At 41.1% G+C, this 26,867-nt stretch overlaps 1 protein-coding gene across 1 annotated transcript; it reads left to right on the top strand.

Annotated features, from left to right (window-relative positions):
• The first annotated feature begins 438 nt into the window (after nucleotides 1-438).
• mtmr14 (myotubularin related protein 14) lies at nucleotides 439-26,076 on the top strand. Its single transcript, XM_010750240.3, has 19 exons — nucleotides 439-1,326; nucleotides 2,128-2,276; nucleotides 3,852-3,960; nucleotides 5,641-5,716; nucleotides 8,099-8,159; nucleotides 8,379-8,501; nucleotides 9,067-9,140; nucleotides 10,261-10,331; nucleotides 10,604-10,678; nucleotides 10,970-11,036; nucleotides 13,125-13,210; nucleotides 13,708-13,784; nucleotides 15,613-15,649; nucleotides 17,085-17,155; nucleotides 17,328-17,386; nucleotides 19,415-19,547; nucleotides 19,720-19,896; nucleotides 20,900-21,106; nucleotides 22,706-26,076. Exons 1-19 carry the CDS (start codon nucleotides 1,192-1,194, stop codon nucleotides 22,884-22,886), a joined length of 1,968 nt encoding a protein of 655 aa, XP_010748542.1. The 5' UTR covers nucleotides 439-1,191; the 3' UTR covers nucleotides 22,887-26,076.
• The last annotated feature ends 791 nt before the right edge of the window (nucleotides 26,077-26,867 follow it).

The raw sequence follows: 26,867 nt of genomic DNA on the forward strand, positions 1-26,867 counted from the left end.
AATAATTTTATCATTCATTGTAATTCATTGTCATTTTATCATTCATTGTAATTGTACAATATGTTTGTGTTGATTTGTTCTGTACACGTGACATCTATTGCACGTCTGTCCGTCCTGGGAGAGGGATCCCTCCTCTGTGGCTCTTCCTGAGGTTTCTTCCACATTTTTTCCCTGTTAAAGGTTTCTTGTGTCACTCGAACCGAGGGTCTAAGGACAGAGGGTGTCACTCCCTGTACAGATTGTAAAGCCCTCTGAGGCAAATGTACTTTGTGACTTTGGGCTATACAAATTTGAAAAAAAAAGAAAATATTGATTCGATCTGTTGAGTAATTAGGGGGCTGTGGGGTGAAAGACACTGGAAGTTGCTGTTGAACTGGCCGTGGACAGTGAACACACTGCGGCTGCAGACCTCGCTGTCTTCTCATCAACAACAAACGTCATTTAAAGGGGGAGATGGCCGTCACGTGGTCATGTCAGCTTCCTGTTTACCGCCTGTTGTACCTTCAGACTGTAGTACACAGATTGCAACAGCACTCTCCTCTGCTGGCGCCTTCACCCACAACAACATATATGCAGCAGTGAGACCCTGCAGCCACAGGGTTGACTACTGTATACATTTAATCCGTTTATCAGCATGCTCGTTGTTACTAAGGAGACATGAAGACGTGACATTGAGGAAACGTGAGCAGGCCCGGGAGGATCCTGGAGATTTCCTGACTCCAGCTGACCGGAGTTCAGTTAGGTGGCTCAGAGAGTCGGTGGTCTCTTCAGCAGATGTCACAAACGGAATCAAAACAGTCGTGATGTGGAGGACTATAGATGTCTGATACTGTCTCGGATGGGTATACGAGGGGTTTAAATTAGTGGAAACGACCGACTTACGCCCGAGAAGCTGAACTAGCCTGTTAGCAGGTGGTGCTAACTGTGGTAGCCGCAGCAGCAGCAGCCGCCGTGGTGTGAGTGGCTGGCTGTGCGGGCTGGCTACGGGTTTGGGTTCGGAGAGTGGAGCAGCTCGCCGGTGCCCTGAATTCAGGAAGAGTCCCCGGCTCTGGCCCCCTCAAGCGGGCAGTCAGGAAGAAGCTGGCTGGGAAGGGATGGCCTGGTCGGTCTTCCCGTTCCAAAGGACAAGGCTCTGCGGTGTTTGAAGGAGGTCGAGTTCGGCTAGAGGCCACCACCGCGGGTCGAGGCGTTATGATGGCCGCCTCCCCCTCCGCAGCCGGCGGCTTCACGGCCTCCGGTCTGTCGGCGAGAAAGAGCGAGGAAATAGCGGATTTGATAGATTTGTTTTCCAAGATGCAGTACAGAGCAAAGGAAGTGACTCCTCGGGTAAGACTGGATCATCATATGGTGTGCACTGACTCTCTGTGACTGACAGCCAGCACTGCCTTGCGGAATAAACTCAATTAAATAACTTTGTTTAGCAGCATTACAACAGGTACTGTAGATAGTGATGTATGACCTCTGAAGAAACGTGGGGAACCAATGCTCAGTTCGGCACAGATGAGATCCATCAAGCTGCACTTAATATTCTTAAATTGACTGTGTTATGCATAAACAAGACTCAGACCAGAGGTGACTGCAATGCATGTGTGTGTGGCAGGTGTTACTGCATTTCTGTGTGTACGCTGACACAGTGAATCTATTTTCCTGTATATTCAGAGCAGTTCTTAACTAACATTGTATCATCGATGTGCCACTACTCAATCAACAATAATTCTATCTATTAAAAGATTTTCATTGGAAATGAGTCAATCTTCAGATTATGATCCTGAATGCTGCACTTAACTACTTGATTGTTGTGACTCACTGAATGCACTTCACTGGTAGAAGGCAGTCTGCATCTAAGTTTGCCATCATCAGCCACACAGCCCGAGATCTGCTTGTGCATTCAATCAATTGAGTTATTTTGGAGGGGCTTAGCATATCCATGCCTGGTGACTGACAGGATCCTGTGTGCTCATTGTAATAAATGGGTCATCAGGCTACCAGTGTAGACACAACACTGATCATAATGATGCAAACAGGGATAAATCTGGACCTTGCTATATCCAGTTGAGTTACCCTTTAAGTTTGAACTAAGTTCTTTTTAAGCCACTAGCATAACCTTTTGTTTTTGTGTCTCTTCAGGTGGAGGCGATAGAGAAGCGTTGTCTGGAGTTATTTGCCAGAGATTACAAGTACAGTATCATCCACAATGCCAATGGAGAAGTGTGTGGCCATTACCCTCGGCAGATCGTTTTCCTGGAGTATGAATGCACAGATATCGAGAGAGACAGGTATATCTCCACTGCTCCGGTTTCAGATACAAAGTCCAGTCCACTCAGTTACCAATTACCCCTGTGTTTGTTTGTGTCACCCCTCTAATCATGCACACCTTACTGTGGGAGCAAAGGGCAGCCTCCATCTCCAGCCCCTCTGATCGTATCGAGGCAGCTGAAGGCTAAAGTGACTGTTCTGTCACATGAGGTCACATTGTAGCTAGAAATAGGGCATTTGCAGTGATTCAGTAAATCCTGATTTCTCATTGCTGATTAATGCAGTTCAACTATTTTTCACCATAGTGCTGGAAATGGAAGAAGCGCTTTACCATATGATCAAGACATTTATTTATTACTCACAGCAAAGGCTTTTATATTCTTTATTAAAAAAGCCTGTTGTCTGGTGAATCCCTCATGTGTACAGAGAATGTTTCCACTTCAGTCTATCCTGCAGTTTCCCACCATCCAAAGTAATAAACTGTGAAATAACATTTCAGTGATTTATAGCTGCACCAGAGTCTTCTTTGTCACTTTGACACATTTATGCCTGCTGTTAAAATGCAAGCTGTACCCAGATAACATGTTAATGTTAATACAAGGTGCAAACGCATCATCATCACATCTGCCTGACCACATCTGGAGGTAGTCTGGCAAACATTGTGTGCAGATCTTAGGGCAAAAATGCAATCCATAGCTGCAACATTCTGGCATCAGTAATACGGATATGTTTTTATGTCAGAAGTTGTCTGTTCACAAGAGCGAGCGAGTGACATGGCAGAAAGAGACACTCCTCCAATTACTGATTCTACATCTATTCTGTGCCATGAAAGCACCAAAAAATGTTATATAACAAACTGTGTAAAAAAAAAAATAAAAAATGAAGCAACATTAGGGAGTGAAACAAAGTATATAATTTATATAGCTACAGGATAACCCCAACCCTAGTACAGCAACACATCAGACAACCGACACAATGTTTTAATAGAAAGTAATAAGTTGTTACATTTCCTGAATAAACAACAGTGCACAGACACTTAAGAATTTGTCGGGGACAACGAGCTGATTTGCCACCACCTCAAATGTAAAAGTTGTCATGTTGTTGTGGTGTTTCTGTACAAAAAGGAAACACTAATGTGGACACAAGTCGCCCTCACACAAACAGCATTTTACACTCTAGACAGCTTAATGTGTCAGTCATAGAAGCTATACTACTTTTAAATACATAAGAGGTTCATGAGGTTTGTTTGAATGGACACTGTCTATTTAACCCTTAAGATGATAATTCAAGCGTGTGTGTTTAATGGCCAGGTTAGCAGCAGCAGGCAGTTAATATGTTATGTTGGTGAATGTAATGAAATAATAATGAATGTCGAGTCTCACTGAATGACCAACTGAACTGTAAGAATAGGAAGAATTGATCGCGTGGAGGCGTCAGCAGGGTTAGCTGCTTTCAGCTGATACTACAGCGTTGTGTTGTTTTTCAGTTGTGATGTCAGGCGCTCTGTAATTGCATTTTCCATATGACATGCTAAATTAAATTGAAATGATGAAGTAGGCTGACTCGATGGACAACATGTGTTGGTTTGTGTGCAGGTTTGAGAGCACAGTGCAGATCAGTAAGCTGCAGGACCTGGTGAACCGGAGCAAGCTGGCTCGCTGCAGAGGGAGGTTCGTCTGTCCCGTCATCCTCTACAACGGCAAGGTACGGCTGCTCAGCTGGAAAATCTGCAGTATCTGCTCAGTCAGTCACTTCTGTTTAACTTGAGCTGACAAATTTCAAGATGCTGCAAATTCTTTAACTACTAATATTAGAGATTACCAGTGGAAATCCTTTTCTTCTGCTTTTCAGTGTCATCTTCCAACTTTCCTAATTTCAGTTAATATTCAGTTTAATTTATTTGTCACATAGAATCATAGACAAACAATCAGAGTGAAATGTATTATGGCAATGATGATGACAATAATAGTATAATAATAATAATAATGACTTATAATAGCAATAATGACTAAAATAACAACAACAATGGCAATAAGGAATAAATAGTCTAAGGCAGTGTCCTAGTGGTCTGAGAGTAGAAGCTCTTCTGAGCCTCTTAGTGCTGGCCTGGTGTAATGCAGAACCTCCTTCCTGAGCAAAAATTGCCCAGCATTTGAGGGGATACCTGGAATTTTATGTCTTTGGTGATTTAGCAGGGTTCTCCACTTTCTTCAGATAGACCTTTTGATTGTTCTTGGTGAGCAGGCCCACCACAGCTGTGTCGTCAGCAAACTTGACAATGGTGTTGGACTCAAAAGTGGCTATACAGTCCTGTGTGTACAGGGAGTACAGCAGGGGACTCCAAACACAGCCCTGTGGTGCTGACTGCTGGTGTCCTTCTACCGAGCCTCCATTGAAAGCATACTCACCTACTGCGTATGCATTTGGTACACCAGCAGTACAGTGGCTCAGAGAAAAACGCTCCAGAGGGTCATCAACACCGCCTAAAGGACTGTCGGCTGCCCTCTCCCAGCACTGGAAGACCTACACAGATCCCGTTGTCTCAAGAAAGCTCAGAACATCATAAGGGACACTTCACACCCTGGTCACCCCCTGTTTGTAATGCTGCCTTCAGGCAGACGATACAGAGCCATTGGTGCAAGGACAAATAGATTCAAACACAGTTTTTATCCAAATGCAATAGTCACTGTGAATGCTGCCAAAAAATAATGTGCACAATGTTTTAATGTTTTATGTAATGGGTGTATTCTCCTTTTAGCATATGTTTAATTTTATTTATTTTAGTACATTTTAATGTCTCAGGTATTTTTATTCTTATTTATTCTAGTTATTCTAACACCTACTAGTCATTTTAACGCTAGGATTTTATTTATGTTGCACTGACTGACTAGAAGCACTTTCAATCTCGTTGTACCTGTGACAATGACAATAAAGATCTATTCTATTCTAATGTTAATGATGAGGGTGGATGAGGTGACAATGGTGCTGAACTGTAGGTCATCAACATCAATCCCACATAGCATCTTTCTTGTCTGTGTGGTATGGAGTGGAGGATGAGTGCCCTTACTCTGGAAATTAGCAAGTATTAAGTAATCCTGATCAAAACGGCTTCCAGAGTCTGGAAATGTTTTATTTAGGTGCCTTAAAAGTGCTTGAATTTTAGTCTTTAAAAGCTGTACGAACCCTATCTAAAACACACTGTATAGGATAAAACCAGGACTGGAACTAAACTAAAATAAAGCTAAAATAAGAAATGCCTTCAGGTGTCACCACTGCTTAAAATGAAATGAGCAGGTGACTTTATTAAAATAACTTCTCATGACAGACTTTATTATAAACACTATATAAAACAACACCAATCCTGTCACTGCTTCTTCGTTGCAGCATATATGCCGGTCGTCCACTCTGGCAGGATGGGGGGAACTGTATGGACGCACGGGCTACAACTACATCTTCTCAGGTATAACACACACACACACACACACACACACACACACACACACACACACACACACACACACACACACACACACACACACACACACACACACACACACACAAAACTTAAATTTAGCCTGAACAGGGGAAGTTGTGACTGACTTATTTTCCATGGCAGGTTTCAGTTCCATTCGCGCTCTCTGACCTGTGAATAGTTGCAGCAGTTTTTGGACAGCTGTCAAACCTTTCCTATCGAGACTAAATGTTCCTCTAAATGACGGGAGAGGGGCTTAGCTTCACTCAGAACAAGTACAACAAATAGAAAAATGTGTCCTTTTGTCTTTCTTCGTGAAACGCTTTGGACTGTTTCTTCCTCTCCAGCATGACTCCTTCTCGTATCAAGTTTCCAGCACATGATGAGTTGAGATAAGTAGGGTGTCATTGTGCAGTGTCCAACTGTCAGGAATACATAATACATTATGGATAAAAGGAATTGATAAGCTGAGTCATCGATACAGTTCTCAGTTCCTTCCCAAAGTGCACTCATCTTGCTTTTAAGCTCCAATTAAAACAGGCTAAATGATCCAATCATAAAAACAGTGAAAAATGCCACTCTTGCTATTCTACATCCTTATTTTATTTTTTTATTTACAGGATACATTACATGGGAACTGTGCTTTACGTTAAAATACAAATATGAAAATTTAAGCCCAAAAAAAGAGAACATGCTGAGACTTAAAAAACATAAACAAACAATGTATTTCTTTTTGCTTGATATACACTGACAGGCCACTTCATTAGGTACACTTGTATACTCTTGAGTGGTCCAAACACCTCTGCCATAAATTCAATTTTAATGTGTACTGTTGAGGTTGTAGTTAGTTAGTGTTTCTAATATTTTGGCCATGCCATTTGCATACATAAGAGGGCCATAGTATTAGAAACACCTCTCAATATAATGCAGTCCTGTGCACCCACTAAGACATCAATAATAAACACAAAGTAGAATTATGACCTCTCTGACGGTCAACAAAAACTGAAACATCAGCTTCATAAAGGTAGAATTTATGGTAGAGTTGTTGTGTTGGATCATACTGGATTGTACAAGTGTATTTAATGAAGTGGCCACTCAGTGTGTATGATTGTGCAGGTTTGAAGCAGCTGTGTTCCTGTCACTCATGTAATCATTATCCAGCAGCAGGTGGAGCGTCCAGAAGAGATACAAACCCTCTCTGAGGTTCCTGATTTCTGAAATATTTCTCACACACACCCTAAAACAGGTTTTGTGAACTATTAGCAGATGAAGTTGGGCGAAGAAGCTTGCAGATCCAGTTTGCTGACTGGTGCTTTTACATTACCGGCATTCATTTGGCAAATGCCTTCATACAGAGCACTTAGAATAAGTGCAGTGAACCTCCAGAAGAACAAGAGCTAGATGTCATCAGAAAGTGCATCGTTCCCAAACAAACAGCTCAGAGTGTGCTGAGTCAAACCTGCCGGATCAGCTGCTGTGTGTGTGTGTTTATCGTGACAGTCTGCTAATGAGCTGCTGGGAGAGAATCAGTTCATGCAGAGCTACTGAAGATGATGAATATATATTCCACCTAATCAGAGGTTGTTTTGTTTTACACCTCTACTGTTACTGTAAAGCTGTTCCTACATTCAAGTCTGAGATGCTAATGTGTCAGCAGGTTTTCAGCTTTCCACACGTTGTACTTGAATTATTTGTCAGTGTGACCTGAGTGCACTTCATATTTTATATCTTCACCTTTGGACGCTAGTAGTTTATTTATATTGTTTCTTTTTTCTTCACTTATTTTATGTTTTTAATAATTCTGCTATTCATTGTTCCTTTTTCTGCTGCAACACTGCCAACTTCCTTAATGTGGCATCAGTCAATTATAGTATATAATAAGATTACTGATAATCAAGAGTTTACACATTTAGTGATAATTTATTAGCTGATTTTCTTTTTCATCATTTTGAATACTGATGTAAATTACAGTGTTCAAAATAAATCTTCCCTGTGTCTAAACTACATAAAACATTACTATAACATAACTATTGATATGTCTGTGATGGGCTAAAACTGAGCGCCCAATTCATCGGTCGGGTTCTTCTATAACATTAACTTGTAGTTGTTGACAGCAAGCATAGACATGCAGTATATACTACACTTGTCTCTATAAAAATAAACACCAGATAAATAAACGTATTATTTAAATTTGTATGTCACCTAAAATGATACTTATGACATTTCAGTGGATAACTGTCCAGTTGAACACTTTCCAGTTGCTTGTATTCAGGACCCGTTTCTATCTGCCTAGTGCATTGGCTCTAAAAATCACAAAAAACAAGATGTGCTAGAATGAAATGAAAGTTATTCTGTTTTACTTTTCTTCAGGGGGCAGTGACGACACGTGGACGGAGTCTGAGGAGGTTCCAGAGGATGACAGTGCAGTCAGGTAATCAAATCACACACTAACTAGATTAGTGTACAGTGAACACGAGACGCTAGTCTGAAGTCGGTGTGTGACACTAATCACTTGTGACAACAACCTCACTGTTAAAATGTGTGTGACTGACTTTGAAACTTGTCATCAAAGTAAAACGTCCTTTCAGAGAAATCAGTCAGTCTTTTGTCCTCTGTCTTTCTCCTCTGCTTCCTCCTTCACACTCCTCAGGAATGGAGACTCACAGCTTTTTGACAAGGTTCGAGGCCACGACATTAAGCTGCTGCGTTACCTCTCGGTTCGCTACATCTGTGACCTGATGGTGGAGAACAAGAAGGTTAAGTTTGGCCTAAAGTAAGGAACAGCACGGACTAGTTCACACACACACACACACACACACACACACACACACACACACACACACACACACACACACACACACACACACACTCTGGCTCTTATTTAGGTCACTGTCACCCTTACCGGAGGCATCTGACTATTGTTTCACTGTATTTGGCTTTAGATATTTGCCATGAACTGAGTTAGGAGACTGTGCTTGTGATTATGTCTAAGCTGGAAAGTTTTTGATCTTGTTATATCATTAATGGTACTTTAGGGGTTAATCCACTGTAGTTGTTGGTGGTGAACGATGGTTCTGATGATGTTTTGGGGCATATGTATTCTGTTTTTCCTATCTGATCCTGCTAAAGCTTATATATATATATAGATAGATATATATATATATATATATATATATATATAGATATATATATATATATATATATATATAAATAAATATATATATATATATATATATAGAATATGATATATATATATATATATATATATATATATAATATTTGAATGTACCATGAATGTAATCTCATTACTCTTTGCATCTTTCTTTCCATCTCTGCAGTGTGACATCCTCTGAGAAGGCGGACAAGGCTCAACGCTATGCAGACTTTACCTTGCTCTCTGTGCCTTACCCAGGTAAACTGGTAGCTAGCAGTAAGACTGTGACTAACCATTATTTTTATTATTGATTATTTTCTCAATAAAACGATTAGTTGTTGGGTTTATGAAATGTCGGAAAATAATTAAAGATGTTGGTCACTGTTTTCCAAAGGCCAATGTGACACCCTTAAATGTCTTGTTTTGGCAAAGATATTGAGTTTACTGTCATAGAGGATGGAAAAGAGAGCAGAAAATATTCATATTTAAAAAGCTGAGATCAGAATGTGGACATGTTGTTCTTAGAAAATAAGCAAGGATTGATTTAATAGTTGTAGTAACTAATTTACTAATTGTTGCAGCTCTACTCCTCGTGTTAATGCTTCCTGTCACTGATAAATTGTTGGTATCATGTGTATGTCGGCAGATAAGTAACAAGACACTGTGGCACAGAAATGTCAAAAATGTGTGTAAGGTAATGAAGAACCAGTGTCCACTGCAGAGCATTGCCACCTTTTAAAAACTCAAACTTTATTATAAAAGTAGTTTGTTGTCGCATTTCTGAAAAAAGGGCAGTATATCATTTTCAGATATTTATCTGTCAGCCTGGGGCAGGTTATACGCTCCACTGGTTGATCTGCCTTCTCCATCTCACCAAGCCTACAGGAGCGTCGTTGTGCTGTGCAGAGATTTTTTGACTTCAGAATTTCAGATCCTCGAGCCTCTGGACTCAGAAAGACCAAAACAATAAAATAAATCCCTCTGAGGTTTATTGTCTTTGATTGGAATAATTAGAGTAAAATCTGGAGCCCAGTAAAATCTTGAATCTTTTTGGAATCCAGATGCAGTTCCTGCTTCTCGGAAAATAGCTCTGTAACAAACAATAAGAGGGGAAAGCTTTCATTGTCAAATGATCTTTAAGAAGTCCATTATAAAACCCTGCAGATCACCACCAGTAAAAAAATGGATGCACTTTCATCAGTATGAATTTAAATGGACCAAGAACTGTGTCATATCTGACATCATGTAGTTTGCCTGTAACTGACTGAAGTAATAACGTAGTAACAGTTTATTACTTGATTCATTATGAAGATAATGGCCACATTCAGCTAATCAGGTATGTTGACTTTGTGCGAATGTTTTGTTCTTATCTTTTTAGGGTGTGAGTTTTTTAAGGACTACAAAGACAGAGACTACACAGCAGAGGGTCTGGTCTTCAACTGGAATCAGGTATAGACAGTGTGCTGTGTTGTGCTGTGTTGACTCTTTGAGATTTGAATCTGATTAAAACTTTTGACTAATATTTACTATTATGCACATTAGTCCCAGTCTGTTGTGGGTTTGTGGCTTTAAAGAACATTCTATACTTCACAAAAATGAAATTCTAACTTTGAATTGTTTTTCATTAGAAATATTTTGTAGGCCAAAGCTGGCCTGAGGCAGCTCTGTATTCTACAGTAGTTAGCTGTATTAATCGTCTGTCTCTGTGTCTCCACTGACAGGACTATGTGGACGCTCCTTTGACAATCCCTGTGTGCTTTAATCAGAACTTGAACATTGACTGGACTCAATACCAGGTATCCTCTCCTCTCCTCTCCTCTCCTCATCTTTGGCTCAGTTGTTCTCTTTTCCTATCTGTGGTGTGTCAGTGCCATCTGTTGTCCAACCTGTGAAGTGCTCTGCTCATGAATCAGAACCACTTGCACCGCACACATACAGTAACATGTAGTTACAGTGGTGATGTGGTGTTTCCAACACTGCTTTATTTCTCTGTTGTATCAACAGTCTGTTTACTTTGTGTGTGCGTGTGCGTGTGTGCGTGTGTGTGTGTGTGTGTGTGTGTGTGTGTGTGTGTGTGTGTGGTTTAGTCGTGGGACCTGGTGGAGCAGACCCAGAACTACCTGAAGCTGCTCCTCCACATCATCAACAGTGATGGTAGGTGGTGTTTATGTTTGAGGGAGAGGGGTCGGATCAGCTTTTGTTGAGGGTTCATGTTAGTTTAGGATTGTTACTTAGTCTTTGAGAAAGCTGCAGCTAATGACTGATTTCATCCTCCTCCTTCCTGTGTTCATTCATTCATTATGAATATAGACAATACAATGAGGCCTTTATTTAAGCTGTCATTCATTTTCAGTCAGCTGATGATGTCAAATAATGATCAATCCAGCATTTTGATTTTCATGATTGATTAACACTTAAACACTGAATCTGGTTCCAGCCTCTCAGTGTGCAGATTTGCTGTTTAACTAAATATCTTTCTGTTATTGGATTGAGAAATAATAAGCAAGTTGAAGACGTCACTTCTTTAAGACATTTTATGAACAAATGATCAATCACTTGAGAATGTAATCAGTTAGTAGCAGCAGTGTGTGTGTTGTTTCTCCGTATTCACCTGTTTCGAGTGTGTAATGTTGTAGCTGGCGGCAACAACTGTGCTAACACCCCCGGGAGGAGGAACATGCTGCAGAATAAATTACTGGCTGTGTTAATGAGCTGCTCACACATTGTGTTACACATGATGAGGGTGCATAAATAAATGTCAATATTTATGCCATATCATGTTGCATCATAATATATATACATTAATTTAAGTCTAAAGTGCCTTTATTGAACCATGATCGTTACTACACAGAAGAAACCAAACAAAAACCATTGAAGCCATAAAAACCACACATCTGATGAAAGAGTCTGAAACTGAACAGTTCCAGTCTTAAGTACGATGTGAACACACACATCTGCAGCCAGAGACTGGTGGTGTGTTCTTTCTTCTTTCAATATTCTCTATAAAAACCTAATAAGGTGACAGTATGTCAGTGTTATATTTATAGAACATACATTGGTTTGTTGCTCTAAGTGGCCAAAACACTGAATGTGGCTTTAAAGTAGTGATGAGAATTGATCAGATTTTCATATCAGTCTGTATCTTCATCGATTTCCTTATTGATTACTGATGCACAGGTTTTTAGCCACTGTTCTATTATCTCTGAGTGTGAACGCAGCGTAGAAACAGAGCAGAACAGAGGTGTCCTGAGAGTGGTCTGTCATCATGTCAAATGGATGAAATAAGAGAATATTTGTAGAGGGTCCGTTTTCATTTCAGTTTTCTTAATCAAAGAAAGAACCCGCTCAGCTGACCAACGTGGTGCTAATGTTATTATAACAGGATATTTACCCTCAGTACCAGACGTGCTGACGTGTTTAAGTCCAGGTTGTTTCCACCCTCACTTGATGAAATCAACTAACACGGTCAAATATCATCTTTCATTGTTTGCACTTTATGAAAGGAGGCTGAGGTTAGTATGTAGTTGTGTATCAGTAGACAACCTATTAAGTACTGATGGTATAAAATTGATGTTAGGTTCCTTTAAAGGTCCAGTGTGTTAGATTTAGAGTTCTGTTGACAGAATAAAGCACAAATATATTAAATAAATATTCACAACTGTTGTTATGTTTTTATTAGTGTATAATCCCCTGAACATAAGAATGCACCTTTTTATACCTGGATCCTTCATGTCTCAACAGAAGCCCAGAGTGGACAAACTAAACACTGGCTCTAGATCTGACCTTTCAGAATTTTATGTTTTGCAGCCACTGTAGTTTCTCTTTGATGCTAGGAATGAGAGTGAAGTGAGAGGGTTGCAGCCAGCAAGTACTCTGCTAGATGGCACTAAATCGCCCACACTGGTCCTTTAAGGCCAGTGTGGAAATAGACTTGTTCATATTGGTGTTGAAGGGATGATAACTGAAGAATGAAGATCAGAGCTCAGTCATGTTTTTATTTACGGCTGCAGCACTCAGCATGCTTTTTGTTTTTTTTCAGTCTTACATTGTTTCTTCTCAGTTTCATCAGCTGTTCAATGTTGTATTATCTGATTTTTCTGTTTTAGCAAAAGGAAATCATCAGCTGTATGTAACACAAGATTCGCTTCTCCTTTCCTCTGTCTGCTCATAACGCTGGTCTGACTCTGGAGCTCTCTGCAGTGTTTCTGTTGGTCTTGATGATGATGTTGTGTGTTGTTTCAGATGAGAGCGGCCTCCTGGTGCACTGCATATCAGGCTGGGACCGAACGCCTCTGTTCGTGTCCCTCCTCAGGCTCTCTCTGTGGGCAGTAAGTTCATACTTTTTCTTCCCCCTCTGTTCTTTTAATCTCCTGTAGTCTTCCCTTGGTGTTTCCTCCATATGACACCCAGTGACCCAGCAGCTCATTTGGCCCCTCCATACATTCATTAGTGACTTTGGTAATCCCACACTGAATCCATCTGCCTGAGCCTCAGCGCCGCTCTTTATTGTGCCCCTCCACGTAAAGCTAATTTACCATTTCAAACACAAGTTTTAATAAGTCTTTGCTGTATCTGCTGCCTTTATTAAAAATAGAGCCTTGTGATATAAATATGTAATTTTTCTTTTTTTCTCAACACGTGGTCCATACTGGAAGCTTCTCGTGAAACCACAGACTACACATACAGAACGCCTTTCAAGCAAAATAGGGAATCCAGTTTGAGTGTCTGGATCTACATGGCGTTCTGCGGATGATTGGCCCGTGGTGTTTTATTTAACACATGATGTTTGAAATGTTGACTCAGTCTTTTCATGTATTTTTCACAGGACGGCGCAGTGCACGCCAGCCTGGAGCCGGCCCAGATCCTGTACCTGACCATCGCTTACGACTGGTTCCTCTTCGGGTAAAAATAATCACCGCTATCACCATTTCATGACTTCACGATGAGCCTCAACTCACAGCGCATTAACAAGCATTAATTTATAAGAGGTGCATTTGTGACTTCTTGGAGCGTGCCGTGTTTGTCTGTGACACGTAATGGCTTTTTAAATGGAGCACTGGGAGAAGTGGGAGAGGGAGGCAGGGACAACACGAGGCAAGTAGTATGGCTCTGGCTTCGCTCTTGACCACGTTTCTTATCCTCCCACTCTCCACATTTTTCCTCTCTCTCTCTGGGTTCTCCTTTCATAATTACCAGTGCGATCTCCAATTTGGGCTCATCAGAGGCAGTCTTGTAAAAAGCCACTTCACTGCCAGCTAGCCCATGTAATTACACATCAGCAGGCTCGCCCAAGCCCTCAGGACATTGGCCAAGCAGAAAAGGTGTGGTTTTCTGTGTGTGTAATAGAGGAAGAAAGGGATCAGTGAAGAAAGAGTTGCATAAAGCAGAGAGACGGGGAGCGCCCACAACACTTTACATCATCAGTCACAGCTGAATCATATTTGGACTTGAGGTTATTTGTGGAGTAACCTATTGATTTCTGTGCTTACGGATGTAAACATTGTCAGCAGCACCAGGATAGTCTGTGATCACTGTTACAAAGCACTCTTAGGAAAGCAGTATGGTAAATTCTGCACCAGGTTGTCAGTCCTCGATACCTTTTTAATTTATGAACCAAAATAACAGGTAAAAAAGAAAGTGTTTGTGAAACTTTCTCTGCCAACATTTGAGCTGAACGGAATTTTGTTAATGCTGAAAAATTCTACAGCTACAACAAATGACAGCTTGGTCAAGCAGCATTGACACTTAAACACATAAACACACTTAAATGCATAAAGCTGCATTTGATCCTTTTTGATCCCAAAATGTAGAAAAACATGACTCATGATCACAGTTAGCATAAGCTGTAACTATGGCAATACCACATGTCTGTGTGTACGATTAAAAACAAAATGTGGAAGGATTATTTCAGGAAAAACTGTGACTACGTGTAACTACGTGCAACGGCTGCACCACATTCACACAAAACCTGACTAAGAAGTCACATTGAGATTAAAATCAATGGCCAAGACACATTCAGATAGCAACATCTGATACATAACAAGAGACAACAGTAACAGATACAACAAAAACTACATGACATGACAATATAATGCATTCACAGGCAGCAATATTTAGTTGTGTGTATTAGTTAGTTGAAGCCACTGCAAGCCAAAAAATACATGAAGTGCTCATGTCTCTATACTGGTGTCATATGTCTGTATCATGTCTGTATACTGGTGTCATAGTTTTCTAAACCATACCCAGCCTGAGTGCTTGTAAATCTCTGAACAGTTTCTGAAGTAGTCTGCATATGTTGAAACATCGAAAGCAAATCATGTATGCCAGTGAAGTCCTTCACTTCTGCTTTGATTGGCCAAGTTAAACACAGTTTGTCGTCATTCATAAAAAAGCCTTGTCTCACTTTGCCTCAGTGATATCTGGTCAAAAAGATTTGATTTAATGTACTGAGGTTTTATATCGAGTCAAATCTCCGTGAAGCTTCCCCTGCCAACCCAACATGATTTGAGCTGAATGGAGTTTCATGAATGAAAAAGTCTACAAAACAGGCGATGGCTCGGTCACTCTGATCAACTCCTTCATTCAGGAACTAAGAAACTGCAGTTTAACAGTTGAAGCATTATTAGTTTTAGTGTTCAGAAATCTCAACGGATACAAGTTTGGAGGATTCATTCATGTTTGAACATTTTTGTATGGTTTCTAACTTCCATATTTCTGTTTTTGTTTCCAGTCACATGCTGCCAGATCGACTCTCCAAAGGGGAGGAGGTAAGTTTGTTTCTGATGATACAGCTTCTGTTTGCTGTTAGGAGACTGAATTACACGAATCAAGTATCAACTATTTCATAGTTTCTTTTTTCAGCAATTTTTGAAGTTGAAACATGGGCAGTCAGTTTTTAGATGAAGGCAGCAGAAATAAAAAATGTTCAGAGAACCTGATGATGACAGAATTTTGACAGTAACTTTATGATTGTGCAGACTGAATGAACAGGTGAAATCCAAATAAAATTAGGTCATGTTTGTGTCTGACTGCAGTAATGTGTCGACAAAAGTGCTATCCTGGGAAACATCGGAACATGCTAAGTTCTGATCCAACTTTGCAGGAAGTTGCAGCTTTTTGTTCTAAGGTCATCAGAGATACAGACCTGAATACACAGCAGCTGCTGCTTTAATGATGAACCTGTAGACCATAGATACAGAACACACACACACACATTCAATACTTTTGACATAAGGTTCATTGTGATCTATCTTTATTCTCCTATTTTGTTTAAAGATTTATTGAAAATGAATTCATTTGAATTCTTGTAATTTCAAGTTAAGGAATATGCTTGAATTCAGATATACTCCTTGAGCATAATCAGGTGCAAATTCACTTGTGTAAACCAAAATTCTTTATTCTAATTTATAATTTATTACATTTATAATATTTGAAATGGAACGTTTCCATCATCATATTTGTTTGTTACCTTCTGATGTGTTCACTCTTCATTCATAACTAGATGCCGCCCTTACTCTAGAAATTAGTATTAAGTATTAATTAATCCTGATGAAATGAACAGCTGGTAAAATAAACAGACATACACATCGATGAGCTGTTACCAATGACAGTAATAAAAGTTTAGTTCCATTCAGGTGGAACAGAGTCAGGGTGCTGCTGTGATGCATGGTGGTTCACTGGAAAGACCTTTAGTATCATTGGAAATACATTCTGTGTGTGTGTGTGTGTGTGTGTGTGTGTGTGTGTGTGTGTGTCAACCCTACTATTTCATGTCAAAATGGCTGCTGTGAAAAAGTTCAACTATGCCATCCTTGTTGCACCTGTGATGACGGGTTGTAGGTCGGGTATTTGGTCAAATCAGATGTGGGGCGCTGCTGTGATGGTGTCAGTCAGCATCATTGTCTTTAATATGGATGGATGGTAGTACAGTGTCGGAGGTCTGAAACATCAGCATCATGGAGGGTTCTTTATTAAATAGTTACTCTACACCAACAGTCAATAATCACAGAGAGAGAAATCTGTTGCCAGCATCTCCATGAAGAACAGAATCATTAAATCTGTTCCTTCAGGCACATGGAGCTCTCTTCACAGGCCGTTTGATGTGAAAGGACAGCATGTATGAGGACACCTGCTGAGTTCAGTGATTTCTGTTTGATGACTCTGTTTCCCCGCTGATCAAAAAAATGTTTTTTTCTCCCTCAGATTTTCTTTTTTTGCTTCAATTTTTTGAAGCACATTGTCTCAGAGAAGTTCTCTGCTGTTAAGAAACAGAGGTGTGTTCCTCCATTTATGTTTAATGTTTTCCATGTTTATTATATCTCTGATGTTCTTGCCCTCTTGGCTTGTAAAATATGTATGAAATGAAATGAATCCAGTATTCTTTCTCTTCTTATGATCTCCAAATGTTATTTCATCATCATCGTTATTATTTTTTTTTTCTTTCAGAAGGAAGAACTCCCACTTCAAAGACAGTGATTTCACTGTGGAAGACCTCTGCCAGTTAAGTAAGTCATGATGTCTCATACACTTGTCCCTCCACACATACAGCTCAGGGTATGTCTGATAGACCTTTAATGGAAGAAGCTCACACATTTTTAGTTTAGTATGCTGTTTAATTAGAGGAGTAGTCAGCTACCTGCTGGTGCTGTAGAAAGCTTCACTTCACCTCTTGCTAAAGATAATATTTTCAGCTAACAAGTAAGACAAGGAAATGAATCAGAGAAAGAAATCATCTTCCAAAATTGGTATTTTTGGTGGCATTTTTAGCACCTCTAGTTTCAGAGTGTAATCCCACTTCGGTAAACATGTTCAGCTGTACATGTGTATTTGTTACGATCTTATTATCTTTATCTTATGATCAAAAACTAACAAGTAAACAATGTTGGACAGCCAAACATCAACCAGGTCACCAACAGCAGACACAGCAGCAGCTAATATTACTGACTAGTCCAGCAGCAGTCAGCCCAGCTCGGCGTCTGTCTTTCAGCCTTTTATTTCACCAAGCTCTCACCAACCACTAAAAGTCAGACACAGATTCACTCATTCAATTTCTTTTTTTTTTTTTTTTTGCAGCTTCCTCCTTTAACAGCCCTTTTAGTCTTGCTTTGTCATTATAGGCTGCTGAGCTTGATTACATTGCCCGCTCACCCAGCTCCATTTCTGGCACAACACCGGCTATGCCCACATCAGCATTTCCCCACACCTCGGGCCTGAAAACCTCCTCTTGTTCTTCTTCCCGGTGGTCCAAAACACCTGTAGTACAAACACTAACACTGCCTTGGTGCTCTGAGCTCACAGTCCAGGCAGCCCGGCTAACAAACTGAGCCAACATTAGGTAACAGCAGCTACAGTTCACAGCAGTTTACTTCACTGTCCATCAGGAAACTCTGTAAATCAAAGAGAGTTGAGGCGGAGCAGCCGGAGGACATCAGAGGGAAAACCAGAAAACATTTCTCCATGAAATATGATCCAGTTTCACCAAAATCAGTCAAATAGTTGGTGGTGTGTGACTTACATATGTCTCCCGACCTGGAGCTCCAAGTTATGAAGACAGAATAACAGAGACACCATTCACATCAACTGATTTCAGATCATGTCTGTCTGTTTTATGGTGGAAAAGTTTCACAATGTTGCTTACTCTATCTGTGGAAACCATGTAGCAATCAAAATGTTTTCCTTTTTGAGCAAACTTGTGTAGGAAAAGTGTTAAATGCGTCATATTTCCTGAATCTCAGTCCAGCTTGTTAAACCATCTGTAAAAGTCTGGTTGGTGACGTACTTGTGCAACGCTGGGAGCTCGTGCCACTCGCCTCTGGCCTGATGCAACGAGGATTAATAAAGGCTGAGTGCTGCGAGCAGAGACAGTGCTGAGGTGGAGAGACAAAACAATGAGAATCTTGGTGATCACGATACACTTTCATCTTTTTAGAAAATTGCCAGACCTGAATCCAAAATGTCTTGCATCACAAACCTTCATGTCTGCACAGTTTTATCTCTGATGGGCGTCAGTATGCTGCAGTCTCACAGGTTTAAATGGATTTTTATCAGTTCAGTTATGTAGCAGGTTTTCTATGTAAAGAAAAAGTTCAGTATTCACTGAGCTCACACAGACGAGATTCTATGTTGAATTGTTGTTGAATTCTAAATAAAAGGTTTATTTTATGTAGCTTTTTACGTGTGTAGACACTCCAGGCTCGACTGGAGGAGGAACAGAAGACAGGGTCTGAAAACACTGTTCAGTATGTGTCTTTGAAAAACGTCTAAGGCTGCAGAGGCTCCTGTGTTTTTCTCCAGGACAGTGTGAAATATATATCAGATATTTAGGTGAAACTGATAACAACTGCTCTTAGTAAGTTATCACAACAGGCACAATACCAAGACCTTCAAATGAATGCTTCGGTCATGTTATTGCATATAGAGAATGGTGTCATGTCTGGGCTAGCTTCTGGTCCTCTGGTGTCTTTCTCCATCGTGAGAAAGTTCTGTTGAGTGAAGAACCTGAGCTTACATTCCTGCCATACGTCTGATTTCAGAGTCAAAGGATCGCGGCAGTGTGACCAGTCTGAGCAGCGAGTTCTCCCTCATCACTGAGGAGGCAGGTGGTGCCTCCAGCCTCACCAACGACACTGTGGACCTGTTCTCCAGCCAACCCCAGGCCTCCAGCTGGTTAGTATTACACACACAGGCTCACGGGGGATCTTCATATTTTATCAGTATGTTCAAATATGAGCCTTTCCAGACTGGAGAATATATGTATAAACACATTGGTTACATGGCAAAATAGATCAGACCAGAATTGTTCCTCCTCCTCCTGTTGACCTCCTCTTTCTCTCCTCAGGAGAAAAGGTACCACCTCCTCTCCTCAGATGGTTGTTTGGAATAAACAGAACCCTCTGGAAGAGCACCTCTCCCATCCACTCAACGAGGCCAGGTCTTCCAGCTCGTCCTCCTCCAACCAATCAGAACACGGCGTCACACGCACTGGCAGCAGCCCATTGGCTGTCCCCGGGAGGAGGTGAGTGAGTCAACAACTCAAGCTGTCCCAAGTTTGCACACGCTTAACTTCAGTACTCCAACACTGAGACTGCAACTGTTCACAGATGTTCACATTATATGTATGTAAATTATAGGAAGAAAACCATCTTACACACAATACTTAAGTACTACTTTAGGACTAATAGGAATGACTGTTCAGTCCAAACAGATCCACACAGATCAGAACTGTGCGTACAGCTTTGTTTGATTGACAGACTGAAGAAGAAAAACATCTTAATGATTCTTTTTGGTGACCACATCAGCCGGGAACGACTCCATCCATGCTGTCAAAACATTTTTAACATTTTAACATGACTTTCTACCAACCAGCATAATAAAGCATATTCCTGGCTGGGTTCAGTACAATCTCAGAATGCATTGGCTTATTGTCTAATTTATCCTATCCAGGACAGATATCTGGGCCAAGACGTCCTCTGCAGTCTGATTACAACTTAGAACTTGATACACAAGGATGAGGAGAAAGACACATCTCTGCTAACCCTCTATAAACTGATATCTGCGTATGAATAGCTTTTAAAGAACTGAATTGTCGTTAGCAGATGTTTTCTAAAATGTTCCTGTCGGTTAATGCGTTCCGCCTCTTCCGTCATTCACATTTCCATTGGAAGTTTGAATTTGTGAGTACAATGTTTAGCTGAGTTGGAAGAGTTGTCAGGTGTAAAATGAGTTATCAGGGCTATACATAATCACACATCCCGTCTTAGTCTTTGACAGCTCATTTAAAGCCGCCCGGGTATGAAAATGTGAAGTCGAACCTGTCGGGTCACATTCACTGCTGGACATCATGTCTGTTCTTTCTGTGGTTTAGCTAATGAAATCAGTAATGTGTGCCGGTCCTTCTCTCTGCTTATTATCTGCACACATTATATTTCATTATGCAGAGTGTGAGTACCTGGCTGCTTGGTAACTAACTTACACACTCAGCTCTACCTCCTAACTTCTCCCCGTTATCCGCCTCTCAGGTTAGCAGCAGACTACGCTCGGTCCGGTTCCTCCCTTTCCACAGAGTACGGGAGCTGGCAGATAGTTTCAGGCTGTGGCAGCATCCACGACCACGCTCATTTCCCTCCACCTCTGGCCTCAGCCTCCTCCACCTCATCTGCTGTCGCTGCTGCCTACGACTCCCCCCTGCCCTTCAGTTTTCAGGATGAAGGACCCAGCGGACGGATGTAAGTAACCCTCCACCACTTTGTCCCTCCACTCAGGCTTCCTGTTGGAAATTAGTCAAAGACTTTCAGTCCCATCTTTCCAGGTGGTTTAAGGTCAACCATCCAACTCAATGTAGATGTCTTGACACATGTTGGATGAATTGTCTTGAAGTTTGGTACAGACGTGTGTTCCCCACAGCACGACAGTCCTCATGACCCTGGTGACCATCCTGACTTTTTATCTGCTGTCACTGCAGATCAAAATGGTCCAACACATTTCACAAACAGCTTTTCTTGTATTTTAGTGCGTACACGGAAAACAGAACTTTTCAAAACTGTGATGTCAGCTCGCCCGGTCTCAGTCAGGGACTGTGACAGTCAAGTTAAAGGCTGTGATTGCTCACTTTCAAATGTCATTATAGCCAATCACACGGCACAGTTGTCAGACGGCGTTGTGAGCATAAAATCTTTAGATTTTTATCACCGGAGCAGTAGCTTGGGAACGACCGCCTTGTTAACAAGTACATGAGCCGTGATGAAATGACTATTTTACACTCGTCTGGTTGTCTGACAACTGAAACGGCCCAACGTTGAAATGAGAACAACTCATGATTGCAACCATGCAGATCAACAGACTCGTTTAACAGAGAGTTGTGTAACGTCCTGCTCGACGCACGTCTCACAAAAATCTGCATATGACTGTTGAATCTGTAGGCAGGAGAGCAAAACTTTGGCGTTGTGTTGTTTGGCAAGTGTTCTGGTTTCTGTTTGTAGCTGGAATATCAACCAAGAGCGGGCTTTGGTTGCCCATGTGGAGAGCAAAAGTAGCGTAATGCACTGACCCAAATACAATCTTGGAACCCATCGGCTGCAGTTCAATGGCAATTAAGCTCTTTTTAAAAAACTCATATGGCAATATCTTTTTGTAGAAATTGGTAGAAATTTGTCTTAAGTTTCGAATTGGACTGCAGAGAAAGTCCCGGCCTGGATATCCATCATCTGTTTCCTGGATATTTACTGGCTACACCGGAAGATCAGAAACATTGGCTGTCGTCCCCACTGACTAAATTGTTGTCAGATGTAGCCGATGAGCTCTGAGATTTGTGTATGTGTTCACGTAAGAAGTTGTTAGTAGTTTCCTGTCCGGAGGGGATCGTGCAGTTTTTGTCGCTGGTCTCAGTTTCCCTCACTGAACCGAGCCATAGACGGAGGGAAATCAAGGCAGATGAATTTTCTAGCGGGTTCTCCCTCTGACTCATTCTCCTACTCTGTGCTGCCAGCAGGGGACACATTTTAATTTCTGCTTGATCTGACTGCCAAATTGAGTGTGTCCCGCCAGCGATGCTTGCAGTCGGAGAAGACAAATAATGTCTAATTCGGAGGCAAAGAGAGGAAGCGGGGAGAAGAGGGGGGTTAGCAGAGAGATGGTGATGAGTGTGTGAGCTCTGTGATGGTTAATTCAGGAGTACTTTGTGGCCCAAGTGGGGCTGAACCAAACTGCGTCATTCTCTTCTTTTTCACTTCTGAAGTCTTTTCAGACTTTTTTACAGACCTTTTTATTCCTGTCTTCTTTTCTTCTCCCCTCTTTTATCCTCTCCCTCCTTCCTCTCTCCTCTGCAGGTGTCCCTTCCCCTCTGAGCGCCAGGCCCGTCTGGAGGCGGTGCGGGAAGTCTTCCTGGCGGCATACAGCTCCACCGTGGGCCTCAAGTCCTCGGCACCCAGCCCCTCCGGCGCCATCTCCGGCCTACTGGAGCAGTTCGCCCGCGGGGTTGGCCTCCGGAGCACCAACGCCATCGTTTGAACCCTCTCAATGTGACATCAGACCCTCCTTCTGCTTCCATCCATCCATCCACAGCTGATTCAACATGTCTGGACTCAGTACAATAAAGTGCCAAACATCTCTGTTCAGTTCAGGGGTGGAGCATTCTTTTCTTTGTGAATTTTGATTGGTTCTTAAATGTACATGCCCGGTTTAGATTTTTTTTTTTTCTGGACTTTGACTCAGTGTTGAGTTAATCGGTCACATTTAGGGAGGGAAATGGTTTCAGCCACAGAATCAAAAAGGGATAATGAAATGTAAATGGTTGAAAAATGATAGTGTGCATCTGCTCCAGGCAAAATCTAAAGAATACTTCCTTCCTCTGTTCTTCCTTAATGTTTTAAAGAGTCCCAGCGACCGTCCCGTGTACAGGAAGCGATGTGTTTTTAGTTCTCTCATTTGTGCTGCTACTCTTAAGTGATCCAAGCAGAGCAAAGTTCTTTTTATTCAGGTGGAGTTTGACGATGACATAAATCCGGCACTTAGTGTGTTCTGACAGAAAGGGAGGCAAGTTTAGTTTTTTTGTGTGTGTTCTCATTTGGCACAGTAGATTGAAATCACAATATCTGATCAGTTTTAGAACGCGCAGCTTTGGAGTCTAGACCTCAAGAAAGAGGTAGAATTTTTGTGTCTTAATGTAACACTCACATGCTGTATGTATGCTGTATGAGTTATTGACAGCTGTGATTATTCCTTCTGTCTGACTACACTGTATGAGTTTAGGAACGAAAAGGTTGATTTAGTGCCCATGGTTTGTGGTTACATCATATTCTGTGACTTGATGAAGACTTTCAGTCTTGGCACAATCCCTTTGAGTTCAAACCCTGCCTATTTTCTCACCTCCGTCACTCTTGATCAGTCACAGCAGGAAGTGATAGGATGTGTCGGTTTCAGAAAGTCACAGAAAGTGCCCAACAAGGTGCCCAAATCTGACTAATGAGAGCTGTGGAAGGAGAGGGTTTCATGTGCCGTACCATGATCCAATGAGCACTTAGTTTGGAACAAACTCAGACCTTCAGCTTCAGCGTGAACTCAAGTACACAAACTAGTTTGTACAAGTTGTCCATGAGGCAAACAAGTATCTAGTTGCTAAGAATGGTGACGCTTGAAAATCAGTCATCATAGAGGTGTAACTTTCTGAGCTTATTGTTTGCAGTGTAGTCAGAGTCATGATGTTCTCTCTTCACAGCCAGCGTGGACAGAAAGGGATGATCACAGCGATTAGCAGCTGTTTCAGTGCACACATGGCATGTCAGAAAACAAATGTGATCCTATCCTTCAACTCAAAACCTTTCAAGTTATATGTGATATTTTCTTCATCTTTATAAAATATGATCTATGATATGATAAACATCTACAGTGACTGTTCCTGAACGGCCTCCATTAGCTCAGTTTGTGTAAATCATAATATCCAGGCAACGATCTTCACCTCGCCAGTCTAATGTCTCCTACTTGAGTGCATATCTAGTCGTTTCTTCTTCTCTTTCTTCAGTAGCACTGACATGGTAGCACAAGAGGCACTGAGCATTGTGGTAGCAAATCTGTGAACCGAATGCCTTTTTCAACGTTCTTTCTGGTCGGACTCCGGTGAAGCGAGGTCTGCATGTTTCCTGCCTGTGCCGAGATTTCCTGCCCAGCTGTCGTCACACAGCTATTGTTCAAAAACACGTGCACCTCCTTTCAGGTCGCACTTGGACAGACATTTCTACCTGGGCCGCTCTCAGCTTTACGTCATTTTCTTCAGAGAATTCTGTCAAGAGGCTTTATTTGAAAGTAGCTTGTCGGTGTTGCCAAACGGTTTTGATGGCTGCTGTACCTCAGGACCTTTTGTTGTGCCTTTTTTTTTTTTTTATTATATAATTATATTATATATATTATATATATATATATATATATATATAATATTTGGTAACACTGAATCAGAGCTTCTGGTCCAGTTTCAGGTGTATTTCCGTTACTTAAATGGTTTTGAGAGCTTGGGGTGTTTGCAGCTGATTGTTCATGAAGGTTTTGACTGTAGAGCATTGGAGATCGCTTTGGAATAAAGCTGCTGGGGTTGCCCTTTTATCACTCACTTGGTTGCGGGACTGCAAGTCTTTTTTTGTTGTTGTACAGTAACATTTAGCTGTTGAGTCTTATGTTCTCCCCTGATGAGGTTGTTGAGATGGGATTTCAGTCACATTTGTCATTCACCGTCAGATTTAATATGCAGATTTTCATTTCTGCGTTTGAAAAAAAAAAAGATTTTTATTGATTTTAAGGAAATATTCAAATAATATTTTAGAGAAATAACATTTATTTACTTTCATCTTTCATGTGGTGAGATGATTTTCACCTTCATCATGTCAGCTGTTGAATACTGAGCTTGAGCAGGACCTGTTTAGCCTAGAATAGCATACAGACTGGGTTCAAGTTAAAGGGTTAAACAAACAAACAAACGAGATCCAAGTTGGTGTTAGGTGAATTTTTCAGATTTTACATGCCAGCTGTTTCCCCGTGTTTCCAGTCTTTAATCCAGGTTAGGCTGACATGATATCGGTTTTCACCCCTCACTCGTTTTTTGAAAAATCACATTGCCCAAAAGGTTTATTTCATGTGAGCACATCTAAAAGTTAGATCCCCCCCCCCCCCGACACAAAGTGGCAGGAGAGTGATCTGTCCGGCTTTATTTCAGACTCTGGGGCACGGCCTCATCTCCCTGTCACGTCTTAAGCTTCTGTTTTAAGAAATCTTTTAATTCAGTCGATGTTTCATATCATTTGTTTTTATTTTTGCATAGTTTCTATTGTCTGCCTGTAGCAGGCACATGCAAAAGTATTATTGTCATTTTCCAATGGCAGAAAATGATCATTGTAAGAAAAAAAGTCTCCACACATTATTATTTTCTGACTCTGTCACTGGTTCTGCATGACGGCCTCCATGTTTATCTCTGCAGCATATATGTTTTTATTTGTTTTACAAATTCATTTTTATTTCAGAATCTTTTATTGAAATGCTGCATTGCACTCAGCCTGGTGTTCTCTGTGAAAGGAGTTTTTCTTCTTTGTACAGTTGATGCATTTTTAAGTAATTCTACTTTTTTGTTTTCTTAATTGTCAGCGGGCAGCAAGTTACAATGAAAGGTGAACTGAGCAGCAGGTGGCTATTGTGAATAAATGAGAAGAAAAGAATACTTTGGACTCCCTCGCTTGTTTCTTGTTCAGATGAATTTGCTTCGACGGATAATCTCAGTAGCTTTGCTTGTGCTTCTAATTTATTCATTATCATCCTTTGTGTGGTGTAAATAGTTAATACATCTCGCAGTCTACTTCCCCGAGCGGCTGAGCTGATGTTTCTTACACAGATTCAACCTCCAAGTGCAGCCTACCAAATGAGAATTTTGTGTCAGATGTATTACATGATTACATAAAGCAGTTATATAACTGGATGTTTGAAATTCACAGTTGTGATCAGATCCACCTGTGTTGAGCTGAAGGATTTGACAGTGGCGTCTCCCTCTTTAAATGTTGAGGTCAGAGTCAGAAACGCTTCATGTTCGCTGGAGCCATCTGAACTCAGCTTGTGGTTATTTAATCAGCTACATCTTCCTGCTTCCTCACTAAAATGTTTCAGTGGTTAATGAATTATTCATTCCTAAAATATTTATCCTATTAATTGACTGCTGATGGGCCTAACTCGTAGTTGCTGTTTATGGAATGTGGATAAAGTGTTGGCTGTAATGTGCTTAGAGATGTAGAAGAGGTGATTAATGCCACAAAAGAGAGGCTCTGTCCTCGTGCTTCTCTTCTCTTTTTCTCATACTTTTCTCTCTGTTCATCTCACCTCTCCACATTCTTCTTCTCTGCAAACTTTCTACTTTCCTGCGTCATCATGTTCCTCTCCGTCACGGTCCTTTCGCAGCGTCTCTCGGAGCTTCTGTTTTCGCTCATCAAACTCTTTCTCCACTAGATCTTACTGCTTCTC

The sequence above is a fragment of the Larimichthys crocea genome, unplaced genomic scaffold (genome assembly GCF_000972845.2).
Source record: "Larimichthys crocea isolate SSNF unplaced genomic scaffold, L_crocea_2.0 scaffold269, whole genome shotgun sequence".
Lineage (NCBI taxonomy): Eukaryota > Metazoa > Chordata > Actinopteri > Sciaenidae > Larimichthys > Larimichthys crocea.